We start from the raw sequence: 13115 nt of genomic DNA, 5'->3' as shown, positions 1-13115 counted from the left end.
AGGATTGTGGATCCGGGTCAATCAATCGGACACTCACATTAACGTACGTTTAGAGTCACACCCTTGTCGCATCTTCGAAACTCCAAAGCGAAAGAGAGATGAAATATCGAAGGTACAGGGAGAAGGAGAGAGAGAGAGAGATGGAGAGAACGGAGTCCGTTTATTGCGTCGTGGCCTCGCGGCGACCACAATGAGCGACAGGTGCGGTAGCAAAATTGCAAAGGCTCGACGTGTTCGATCCAGGATCTGTTGCGATGAGAGGGATGTTGGTGCGTTTTTCGGTGATTTATCATGGAAAAGCGAATGTCCATTTCTTGCGTGAATAATGAAAATGAATATCCCCTTCTGTAGAGTACAATCTCTACGATGAATGATGTGAATATTATAACCATACAAAGGAAAGATGGCACCTAAAAGTAAGTTTTATGACGAATGTTGAGGGTTGTAAAAGTCGACAATAATCTATGAATGTGTTTTTCATCTTTTCCAATCGGCCAGTTTCGAATGATATCAGTATCACACAAACACTCTGACATATCCGACCGACAGGGACCTTTAATTTTATTTCTACTTTAAACGGTACCCAATCCGAAAAAGACAGCTGAAGGATAGCGTAGCGTTTTGCAGCTTAAATGTCACAATAAGAACTGCGAGAACTCATATCATCGCGCCATTTTGGACCATATTTTTGTGTCTTCAATACCTCTTCATTTATTTCTGACCATTGATTGCTCAGTGGTTTTGTGGCTACTTATCGTTTGCCGTGCGGTTTCGCCCCATTGTCGTATCGTTCTTTGCCGCATACGCGCAATGCATAAGGCAACAAAAAAATCAGTGAAAGTGAATTGATCGATCGTTGGGGTTGGGCATGCGCATCGTATGCGTTTTTTTTGTTTTGTTTTGTTTGCGCTTGCCAACATTAACGCATTTACGCAAATCGGTGGGCCGGAATTCAGCTTGAGGCATATAAATTAAAGTAAAACGAAAACTGCTCATTTTGCTGCGAAAGAATACTCTCCTGTTTGACATACCGGTCGAGACGGGCAGGTACAACCTGTCCTCACAAACCCGCAAGTGTCTGCCCGCAAAGTTCAGCAGGTTGTGGCGCAAAGCACGCGGTTGGTGTGCTGTCGCGAAGAATATCCCTCGTTCATTCCGTTTCACCATGCTCATCGTAGTGCTCGATCGTTCGCCCATTTTGTAGAAGGAGATGGAATGTCTTAAAGACCTAGCGGGTGCCGCTTTGCTGGAACGTTGTAGCATCGGTACGAATTCACGATTATCATCATCAAGCACAAGCGCTCTGAAGCGCTCGGTGAAAGTCTTTCGCGCGTTGTGGGGTGCGTTTGTGAATTGTTTGTGTGCTGCTGCTGCTGCTGCCCTTCCAGGGCGTCTTCCATTCTTCGTTCGGGGTCGGGCGTTTTTGAACGCAACGCAGGAACAGGTCTGGTACTGACGAATGGCGTGTATGTACCGGATCTAGACGCACCGAAGGCGATCGTGCGATGATTCTTCACCAGTCTTTTTTCTCTGTTTTTGTTTCGCTTGTGTTTGCTTCTTGCTCTCGAATACCGTGCAACATCCGCCAAAAGGGTAACCATCCTAACGAGGGTTCGGAACGGGAGGGGAGCGGTAAAATGTTGAAATCTCCGGTTTTGGGGAGAAGCCCGTTTACGAACCTAAGAGGGAAAAGAATCTAGGTCAATCGACCCGCGGGTGGGACCGCAACTTACGCTGCTGGATCGCGCACTGATCTAAAGATCACTTTCCACTGCACGGACACTGAGTCATTCGCGCGGACCCGTTCGTAAGAGAGATGTCCGTTGATTGCTTGGGGTTTTCCCAAAAAAACAATAATAGTAATAACTACCATTCGGCGGTGGTGGAAAATCACCACGTATGTGTGTGTGTGTGTAAGATAACTTACCACAGCGAGAGCTCAACTTCTCAACGCTAAGATCAATCAACACGATACAGCCGAGAAGTGAGAGCTGTATAGAAATAGCTGACGAGCTGGTGGTATTATACCGTGACCGAACTGCAAAAGTCATCAGCACTGCTGGTGATGCACGCACGCACGTACACACAGCGACGAGCATGTGCAGAGGAGGGATGAATTGTTCGGCAGAGCGGCCGATACGTAGAAACGTCCCTGAGGTTTTAGATTTTGACATCAGTTTCGGGTGAAGCATAGCTTGAAGCTCTGTTTGGATTATTCTTATCTTTTCTTATAAAATATTTAGGACTTGCACGTGGGACTTCTGATGTTGATTGTTTACAACTTCTTTTTCCAAAATTCTATTTCGGTAAAGAGAATGATGTAAGGTGTCCAAAAATGCATGAACACACACACATATATTAAATGCTGTCGTTACCACTCGTCGTCATCGTTGTTGTTGTTTTGGGTTAAGCCTGGTTTCGTAACCAACCCAGTAGATGCTCCCTCCCAGGCAAAGAGTTGAAGCTACTACAAAACAACTGTGGACATGGTGATGGTGGTGGTGGTGGTAGTAGCTAAGTTGCTTTCTTCGTTTTCTATTTTCTAGCTGAAGCTTTGTTATTTTGGAGCTTTTTTTTTTTTGGGCACTTTTTCCCCACCATCTTCATGCTGGACGGGGTTTATTTCGGATATATTCGGAGAGGGAACAACAAGACCTAAATGGCCAACCCTTGGCTAACTCTCGGCAAACGCTAGGCAGTGGCAGTGTCAATAAACTCGAATTCGATTCACCTTGTGCCTGATGTGGATGTCGGTTTCAGGATTGTTGTCGAGTTGTGGCTGGCGTACAAGTTGCTCATTTAAGGCAGTATTCGTGGTACCACGCCGTAGTGGAAGTAGTAGTCAGTAATAGAGCATTTTACAGTAGGAACTGCTGTGCGCAATGTTTTCTTTTGTACTCAAAATATGTAGGGAACATCATGGACATCCTTTGCTCCATTGCATACTTATTATTTGTATTAGCGATCGAGAGGGAAAGCTTTCTCTGTTGATTTTGTGTCTCAATCTGGGTAAAATCTTCTCTTAGCCTCGTGTATTAGTACCATTTTTTTTTATTTAGGTCAACGACAACGGTACAACGAAGGTATGGAATTCAATATTAGCTCGAGTTGTATACTGCTGGAAATGATAATGCTGTTTTTTGTGTTTATTAAATGGAAAATTTTAAAGAACATTGATATCAAAAAAACGTTCCTTAAATGTGTCAATGCTTCATGGCTTCGAGTCATGAATGAACTCGAATGGCCAGTAAATACAAGCGACAGGTTATTCCACACCTATTTGTATTTTTACGCATGTGTGTGTTTGTGTATTGTGTCAATCTCTATAGACATATTTTCACTACACGCATGTTTTCTTTGAACATAAAAAAAATCTATTGCATTATGTATTTGACCATGCAGAGCGCAACGAAAGACAGTGCTGCCGGCAAAGCGACGAACCTCGCACGAATTTCAATTTTTGGACCAAAACATAGCGGAAACGAATTTTATGCTTACTTTCACTATCCGAACCGTAGATCCGTAGGAGGAGGGAGGGCAGGGACAGTGAGAACTACCGAAACCGATCTCTGGGGAGCGTCGTCGGGTAGCAGAAATATTAACCAACGAAACAAAGCAAAACACACCACTAATCTAAAAAAAAACCCCCAGAAAAGACAACGCACAATGGAGTTGGGAAACGGAAAAAAGGAAATGAAACAAGAAAGACACACACACACACACTTAACATACAATTCATTTTGGGAAAGGCTTTTATTTCTTACTGAAGAAAGCATTCTTTTCTTTTTCGGTGGCGACTTCCCGGTTTTCCTTGCGGGCTTGTGGCGCCTTCGTTAAAATCTATTCCGTGGCAGTGGTGACACACTTCCCGTACCGCACTGTCTCGTCGGTCGCGCTCACTGGTGCTACCAGCTGGTCGGAAAAGCGTATTACTCCCAAACAGCACCGTACTGCGCCATTTCGTGACTGTATGTCGCGCCAGCATACACCTCTCCGGCGATAGGAAACAGAATGAAAACGTGCATGGGACCGGGCAGGGAAAATGAATGCACAAAACAAGTTTATTCCGCTTTCCGCGTGGCCGCCGAGGAAAAGGGGCGGCCGCATGAAACCAATGTTGAGTGTCAAACCTGCGCCACCCAGGCACCAAACAAGCAAGTGGGTGAAGGACGTTAGCAGTGCTACAGCTGGTAGTATGTAGATTTTTCGGAGGGACCCAAACGCAAATCCGTTTTGAGAATAATCATTTGAAAATGAAACACTTGAAATTTGACCTGGTGAAGAGAAAACATTGGAAAAGAAATAATTAATTTAATCAAATCTAATAAATAAAAAGCTCTTTATTGGAAAATCTTAAACCTTACTTGTATGTTAACTAAAGTAATGCTTTCAAGTAACATTAATTGAAGCGAGTTTTGCCATTTATTGTGTACAAAATGTATGGTTCAAATGTGAAACTTTCATTTTACCATGCAAAACCCTCCTTGTTTAGGTGGGACAAATGTAAATTTTATTAGCTAGCTTACGAATCCGGGTTCTTTTGAATGCAGGTCGGCGGAGAATGCTACAGCTTGAGCCGAGCGCACCATTTAAACTGCAAAAAAAAAAAAAATTCTCCACATCCACACTCTTCTTCTCGCTTAGCAAAACCCCCATCCAAGTGATAATGGTAATGCTGGTAAAAGATGAAAACGACGCTGATGATGATGATGATGGTGATGACGCTCATACCGGAGCTCGCGATTGGAGTGAAAGTCTTCTCGGTTGAAAGAGAAAATTCTTCGCCCATCATGCCATCATACATCGCGCTGGTTTTGCCTCACAAATACTGGCGCGCGCTCGCGCCCGCGATCTGGTACGATCTTCGCAAACCGTCCGATTCAGCCAACCGGTTGCGAAGGATGAGTGTAATAGGTAGGGGGAGGGGGGGGGGGTTTGGATGATGAGAGTAAAAAGAAGAAGAAACAACAAAACGAGAAGCAGGGCTTCTTGTTTGAGCTTGTTGGTGCCACGTTGGGTATTGGGGAAGGGCGGGAGGGTGAGGAAAATTAAGAAACACTTTCTATTTTTCCTCGCTCTTTTTTTCTAATTTCACATGTTGTGAACTCTTCATCGCACCGTTAGTATACAAATGAAGAATGTTTAAAGATGCGTGAGACTATTGCCGGCCTCTCTGGGTGTAGAAGCTGCTGTCAAAGGATATAACTATGGCTGATGATAAGAGATGATTTGACAAACCTGTACTGGAAAAGTAAGATGTTAACCTCCTCTAGTAGCGTGGACTGATTCGACCATATTATCATCTTTCAGGGTAAAACGATGACGACACTGCGCTGATGATAAGTGGTTCACCACGATTATGGTTTGAAGAGGTAGTTGGAGTTTCTTGACTTCTAAAGTGGAGGAGAAATTATAGTGGCAAAATCGAAAAGTGACAGTTCAGTGAAAGAGAAAGCCGACCATCGTCATCAGCATCATCATGCCATGCATATATGTCATTATTCATCAATCTACCGATCCTTTGCCTGGTTCGTCTGTTGGAGCTGAGACACAGAGACGCACTATATTCCTCGTTTGCTCTTTCTTCGCAAGGCAAGAGATTCACGAGCTCCCGTTTTTCGAACAGATCATCGGAACGCAACGAAACAGGTGCACTAACTGGTCGAGTCACCACCAAGCCTGGCAAACCCCAACCGGAGTTAACCTAATTTTCGAGCCCACCTCACGTGGGGGTATGGGGGGGGGACCTCAGATCTGGGGATCTTTTGTTCTCCGTTATTCGATACAAGGGAATGTTTCCCAAACCTTCATCCACCAAGCAGCAGTACTGTCCGGGGTTGCTGTCTTTTCTTTAGTTAAAATCTTTCCCGTGTCTGTCTGGCGTTCTCTTCGTGGCTTCGTCCGTACACTTTGTTACTGTTGTTTTTTTTTTTTTGTTGGGTGCTGCGGGTGGTGGAAGTAACTTTCTCTCCCCGCACTGATGGTCGAATCGAAGCACTGGTGTCCGGGATGTTCTCGTTACGTTTTTACGAGCCACGCTTCCTTTCCGCCGTTGGTCGTTCGTGCGATTCGTTTTCTGGCCTCCCGATGCCCCGATGACAACGGCTCTGCGAGGATGGCAATGTCACACCCAGCCATTTATTTGCCACGTACCTTTCGGGTGAAAGTTTTTTTTCCGTGCACCGTTCTCCCGCTCGCAGCAGCAACTCCCCCGGCATCGTTCTCGTCCACCGTCGGAAAGCTGTTCTACCGGACGGGGACATTTCGCCCCGGCTCGGCTTCGGCGTGGACAGGTTTTATTTCCGTACCTCGGCGTTTGTCTCTTTCGCAAGGTTTGTATGCCCGTTCCGAACCGAATTGCCATGCCAAAGGCACATATAGTGGCGTGTTCTGGCGAAGTATGTCAACTAATTCTTTTTCAATGGAAGGTCCGATTAGGTTCGATTTCTAAATGATCTAAATGGCGTTTTTTCTTACATATATTAACCTAGCAATATCGAGTGGTTAACAATTTTTTTTCTATTTACAGGGGAAGCTGATAAGGTTAAAACTCTGATCCGTCTGCGTGCTGAACTCTCGCCCCTATTCACTGGCAAACGCAATGCATCGAAATATGCTTGGGCGTAAGTATTAGAAATTATTCAACAGATTTTCGAGCGCCTGCAAAATCCAAATGAAAATGTTACAAATACATACATGCTTATGAATACAAGCACAATCAGCTCAGTTTTTATACCGTTTACGGGGTGGAGATCCGTTAGCCGACAATCTCCTTCCTTCGCACGAACTGGTGTGTATGACTGAAATGTTTTATTTTAACCAAACGGGTAAAGGGTTATTAATTATTCGTTTTCCTACACGCCAGCGAAGAAGTAGATCACTAAACAGTACCTTGCGGCTTTACTGCCGAGAGCAAATCGGAAGTAAGATTATTAGAAACCAAAAGAGAAAGAGAGAACAACGAAAAAGCCACATAAAATATGAACAAGGCGTCAAAGAAACCGTGCGCAACATTTGATGGAATTTCATTTTCACCATTTTTGGGGTTCCTTTTTTCTTTGTCTCAAACAACAAAAAAATAAAGTAGTGGAACTACCGGTACTGCTGTAGCCCGAGTGGAATCTCTCCAGCAACCAATCGCTCACACTGTTCTGCACTCCGAGGGCTCGATCAATTAGGGATGGCCAACTTTTTGGGGCACACGAATGGGTGGATTTTCGTTTCCGTTTTTCAGAGATTATACGATTTCTTGTGCTGTGCGTTTTTCCACTCTTAGGCCTAAGCTGTTGGGTGGGTTGTTTTTAATGATTTTGCTCTGGTTTTTGCAACGGCAGTTATTTAGGGGTGCTTTCAATTCGTACAGTGCTTGCAAGGTTTGATTTCAGAACCTGGTAATTTCAGTACATAAGCAATTGTACAGGTTTTTATGCTATTGTTGTCTGCTGCTATCGGAGATAAATGTTGCTCTCAATTGTGGTTTTGTAGCAGATTGATTTGTAAGCTTTAAAACTTCAATAAAGCAATGAAAAGAATAAAATTGATGTATTGAAACTTTTGTATAAACTATTCTTGACAACAGGAAATGTAGTATATATGACGTATGACGTAGACATTATTTTTATAACTAAAAAATCAGCTAAAAATTCCGGTGCTTTTGCTAATATCAAACTATTTACTAGCTCTTACATACACAACCAGTAAACATGGAGTGAAACAGTTTTATCCCATCATTTTTGGGAAAGTTTCTTGGAGGGTAAAAAGGCACACAAACAAAACTAAAACAGGTCTCCATCACCGCATTATGGTTCAAGACAAGGAAGCTTTCGTCGAGTGGAGCAATCAGGTTGATGAGACAGCATCATAAACAGAAAAAAAAAAACCGCAAAGCAGAAGAATGCATCAGCGCACGAAACATACGAAAGCGTCGAAGTCTTCTAATCTCACTTTCAGTCAAGCGGGTATACCTGCAAAACTAAGGCTGGCTGGGCAGAAGCAAAAGGCAAACAAGAAAACTAATGCAAACCAAGCCGAAAGCGATAAAAGTGAAATTTGCAACAAACATCATTTCGCAGACAAAACAACCGAATGTGGGGAGGGAAGAAGGAAAACACCACATCCAAGGGGCAGAAGTGGATGATGAAGAAGTAAAGCACTCTCGTGTTAAAGCATACACATACATGCATGCACATACTTACGATCGTGGCAGGCGATCCATCGGGCATGTGTGTGCAGAATTATGTTAACAACAAAAGGGGTGAAATGGAATGTGCGAAAGAGAACCCTGGAGAGAGAGAGAGAAAAAGGGTAGCGGCGAATACGGGATGCGAACGCCAGAGTCAACAATGCAATTCATCAGACCACGCCACGGCCATATACCGTGCCCACAGGGATGTGGAAGATGACGAGGAAATGCAAAGAAAACGAACGCCAAAAGTCGCTGATCGCGGACTGCCGCAGATGACAAATCGCTGTCGAGCGGTGTGGTGCGTTTGGGCGCAAAGTATGCAAAAATGTGTTTGATCCAAAAGAAGAGGAATCCTGAATATTACCAGTTTTTCTTTTCATATTACATTGTTGCAATGTCCAAGACTTTAAGCTTTTTTTAAAGTTTCCAAAGTTGAAACGATTATCTCAAAGTCTTAAAATCTCTATACACTCACTAATCAACTAAGCTTCACTTGCACTTGACGTGAACACTCTCAACGCACAAGAAGTCCCTACCGGACTTTGCACTCATCGTAATTGAAGTGCATTCGATCGAACTGCTTCACGGGTAGGACGATTTCTGATCGATTCGAAGCACATCCCCAACACGATCAGCAAAAGTTGGATGGAACGCGTCAAGATGGCAAAGGTCTGGGAGCCTGGACGGTCTCTTCTACCCAGCAGGTGGTAGTAGGTGCTAGTAGGCCTCTGTTCAGGGTGAAAGTGCTCGGGTTGTTGCGTTGCCGGATCTGTCCGTAGTCAATCTCAGACAACAGCAAGCAACAGCGTCATACGCACACGTGAGCTACATGTTTGGTCGAAGCATTCCGACAAGGTCGTAGAGGTTCGATTGGAGCGAGCCTAGAAATGGAAAACACGCGATAGAGAACGCCACTAACGCACAGTGGAAGGGAAGGGGGATATTGGAAGCGAAACGATATTAAGCAAAGGAACAACAGCAAAAACCAAAACAACATCAACCGCTTGAACGGTGGGGAGTAAAGAAAACGTTATCTGGGGATAGGTTTTTGTGTTTTGAGTTGGGGAAAACGGGAGAAATAGTTCCTAGACCAGTGTGTAGTGTCAATCGATTCGAGCTGGAGTTATGCTGCCGAGGAGTAGCAGAAGCGTAGCAGCAGTGGAGTCGCATGAACGGACTGATAATTAGCGATGAAAACATTGGCGTGCCACTGACCATGTCTAGCATATGCAAGCCAGTAGAAGAGCAGCACTAGCGGCGTGGTGCGATCGTTCGAAGAAGATCGTGGTGAAGAGTTTCACTTTCTACTTTTTCCACACGTGCGCACACCGCACCTTGCTCTGTCTCTACCCATACCCGCCGTGCCCTTTCTTTGCCAATCCTTTACCATTATGCTTTCGTAGCTTTATTTTTAAAGCTTCTCCTTCGCTGAGATTCCAGGCAGTTTGGTTGGTCGGTTTTGTGCCTCAGCGCTTGTACACACAGTGCATATACAATTCTTTGTTGTCGATTGCGTTTCGGTGCTGCTGATGATTGCTTTTCCTCGGCGGGAACCACATTTTTCGAATGGTTTTTATCTTACTTGGGCTCATTGCTCATTGTGGTGCTTCTGTTTTACTGATGAATTTACTTCTTTTATTGCAGTGTGGTCGAACGAGAACTCAGCGTGCCTTTACCGATTTCTAAAATCATCAAAAAATGGAACAATCTGCTACAGGAGTACAAGGTAGGTTTATAGGTTTAATTGCAGATACAAAAGCTTTTATTTATTAATTAAATTGAAATGTAAAATGAAATTAAACTTGAAAAAGATGCAAACAAGATGATCAGAATATATCAAAGAATCGTAACATGATTTCTTTGTGCCTCTTCACTGGTGCACGATCGCGTCATCGGTCCCCAATTTGGTCACTCCTCAAATCCCACGGAATGCGTTGCCTGCCGGTGCAATTGGAATTCTTAATTTAAGCGCTGCCAAGAGCACGAACCGTCACCTGGCCGGATAGTGGATGCTGGCAAGCCATCGAGTCGAAGCCATCCCAGCATTATTGGTAGCCCGGGTCTGTAGCGATTCCTTTCTTGATCGCGAAGGTTGCGAAGGCTCACCGTTTCGTTCCATTCGTGACATTCAGCGCTGGCAGGGTCGCCACTTCAAATCGTCCTCCACGCGTGATCGTGGTCCTGGGACGGGAAGCTGCAGGCGGGATGATCGCGTGCGCAGGGTGGAGAAATTGTCGAGTACTTTCGTGCCGTGTCCTACTTTCCGTACGTAGCGGCTCTCGTGGAACACGTTGACCACAGACACATGCAGCGACACGCGGCTGTAATAGCATTCTTTCATTCGCTTATTATTCATCCCGTGTAAAGCGAGATATTGTGCGAGAGCAAGCGATGGTAACAATGAAAGAAGAAAGCATGTGGGCAAGTGCGAGAAAGATGGCACGATATCGATCGGAGATCAGGCACGTCCACCAACAAAAGGGAACGCTATGAAGCAAAGAATGAACGGTACAGCGACCGTTTCCACCCCATTTACCTTGGACGACTCGATGATCGCTCGTACTCCGTGTGTATGTGAAATTGTGAAGGTGGTTCCATTCCTTGGAGGGTTTGTTTCTAGCAACTAGGGAGCAAATCCAGGTCTTGCTCCACTGCTAAGACGAGGAGAGCGATCATCTGCTTCCTGGAAGCTGGAGCCTAGTTGCTGAAGAATCTCAAAGTTCAGTGTTTGTTGGGAGAGGGTTTTTTGGGATTAGTTGCTATTCTGCTTTACGTGATGGGATGGATCATCCTCGGTGACCAGGATGCTAGCTGATGTGGTATGCGAGTCAAAAGTAGAGATGAGAATCTTATTTGGCCCATCATGAGACATGGTGGAGAAGCGAATAAAAGTAGGTTACCAGGAAATGAAGTAAGCTTCAAGCTTTAAAAATGCTTTGAAATTTTAGTTGCCCTTTTGTACTGGAATCTTGTATGACAAAGATACATTTTCATTATTGCAAAAAATTCTCAATATCATTCGTGAACATCCGTAACTAAACAGCATATCTGCTCGAGCAACTTCAAGCGGACACGAACAGTTCATAGCTGTACTTCGGCAGCGTTGGCAATAAAATGTGTAATGAAGAAGGGGCAGGAACAAAAGCACATTTTAATAATTATATAAAGCCTAACCAAAACGTACCAGACGCAGTCGGCGCAGCTATCGGTTGTTCGTCTTCCCCCAGCAGGAACTGAAGTACAGTTAGCTGCGTTGGGTAAGGCGTCTTGGGTAAGTCTAACCTCTGTTCTAAAACACCGAGCACGAGCCTTTCCGATCGGCAGCTGGGCTTGAAATTGGACTCATTAATCACTTCTCACGTGGTAAGGGAAGCAAGGTGCGAGAAGGCGGACCGGACACGATCGCGGAGTGCGTTGGCAATTATGTTGCTCATCCGTTTGTGGGGTGTTATCACGAGTTGCTGTTTACTAAATGCCCCAAGCCGCTGATGTGGTTATGCAGACGCACGAAATAATAATACACGCAATCGGAAAAATATTAAAAAAAAGGGCTTTTGCATTGGAATTTTTCGTTCCGTGTGTGGCAGTAGAAAAAAAAATGTTTTCAAGGTTTTAAACGTTTTGCAAAGAATGTAAAATGCTCATATAAGAAGTATGTGGCGCTGGTGAAGACCTATACGGAGAATTCTTCCATGTGAACGAAAGCATCTTACGGTTCGTTCGCGTTCCTAACGGCGTTTAGGCAAACGAGCAGAAGGAGCACTGGATAAGTACAAAATTAACGAAAACGTCAATAGAAAAGCGCGCTTCCTAACGAAAGCACTAAACTCATAGAAAGAATCCAAGTGGAAATAGAAAGCAGCAGAAGAAAGCAGAGAAAAGAAAGGTTTTTTTTCTTCTTTCTCTCGCCATTTAATGCGCCCGTATCTCATCTCGGCTTGCTTGGACCAAACAGTGCCAACAAAAATAGTGGCTTCGTACGGTTGGTTATGATCGTGTTTGCGGCTGCCAGATACACCGCCACACACTCGTACATGTGTGACACTGTTGATCGAAGGGAGTTCGGGGCAGCACACCACAGTTTGGAGTATCCGTTCCATGAACCTCTTTGGGGCATCTCCGCTTACTGCGCTAACCTGAAGTTGAGATGGAGGATGACTGAGAGGAAAAGACTTCAAACACCTATCGCAAGACTTGTGCACAAATGTAGATGAAGGAGCAGACAGGGGTGAAGGAGTGCACAACCGGGCGAAAAGATCGTAAAGGTCGATGTTAGGGGAGAGAAAGCGCAGAATTAATCCGATGCGGACGAAGAGTACTTTTAGCTCCTTTTTTTTACAACCGCTTAGATTGCTTGATGGGTTTCCCATGGTCTCTCTGGGCTATTGGCTCGCAGTAACAGTGAAAACCTTCAATCCCGCAATCCATCTTCATTCTGGGACATGCTGATGAGTTGCCATGCAGTCCCATTTTGTCCATGGGGTCCATTTTGTAAGACGAATATTGTTCCTTGCAGCTTTCTCGTTTAGCGATCACAACTATGATTTTACGTGTTCTGCAAGTGTTTCAACATGATACAGAATACTTGGGTGAAAACACAATTATTATGATTGAGAATCGAAAATTAAAATATTCTTAATGACCCTCTAATGACATAAATAGTAAAATTTTGATGATCATTTAAATGCAGAACATGTTCCGAAAATCTGGGGCCGCCCGGTGGTCAGCGGCGCCTGCCTTCAAACGGCAGGACCGGGGTTCAAATCCCATCCGGACCGTCCCCCAGTAGTGAGGACTGAATTACCTCACTATGTGATATTCATAAGTCAAAAAAATGTTCCAAAAATCAGCCCACAAGTCCAAAGGAAAACCCGTTCGATCGTCCGAAGATGTACCGTTCGAGTCACGGTTCGATAGGATTCGTGCGAAA

General features: G+C 44.5%; 2 protein-coding genes across 2 annotated transcripts in view; both read left to right on the top strand.

Moving 5' to 3' along the window:
* LOC126559524 (uncharacterized) overlaps positions 1-13115 on the top strand; it is a 174982-nt gene that overhangs the window by 103634 nt on the left and 58233 nt on the right. The gene's annotated exons all lie outside the window — the stretch shown is intronic.
* LOC126556913 (probable serine/threonine-protein kinase cdc7) overlaps positions 1-13115 on the top strand; it is a 31413-nt gene that overhangs the window by 1846 nt on the left and 16452 nt on the right. The window contains exons 2-3 of the mRNA XM_050212471.1: positions 6530-6623; positions 9830-9911. Of these exons, the coding sequence (XP_050068428.1) occupies positions 6530-6623; positions 9830-9911 (176 nt within the window). The remainder of the gene's footprint in view (positions 1-6529; positions 6624-9829; positions 9912-13115) is intronic.

The sequence above is a fragment of the Anopheles maculipalpis genome, chromosome 2RL, assembly GCF_943734695.1.
Source record: "Anopheles maculipalpis chromosome 2RL, idAnoMacuDA_375_x, whole genome shotgun sequence".
NCBI classification, from domain to species: Eukaryota; Metazoa; Arthropoda; class Insecta; order Diptera; family Culicidae; genus Anopheles; species Anopheles maculipalpis.
Note: the sequence above shows the minus strand (reverse complement) of the source record. Positions and strands in the feature narration are given on the sequence as shown.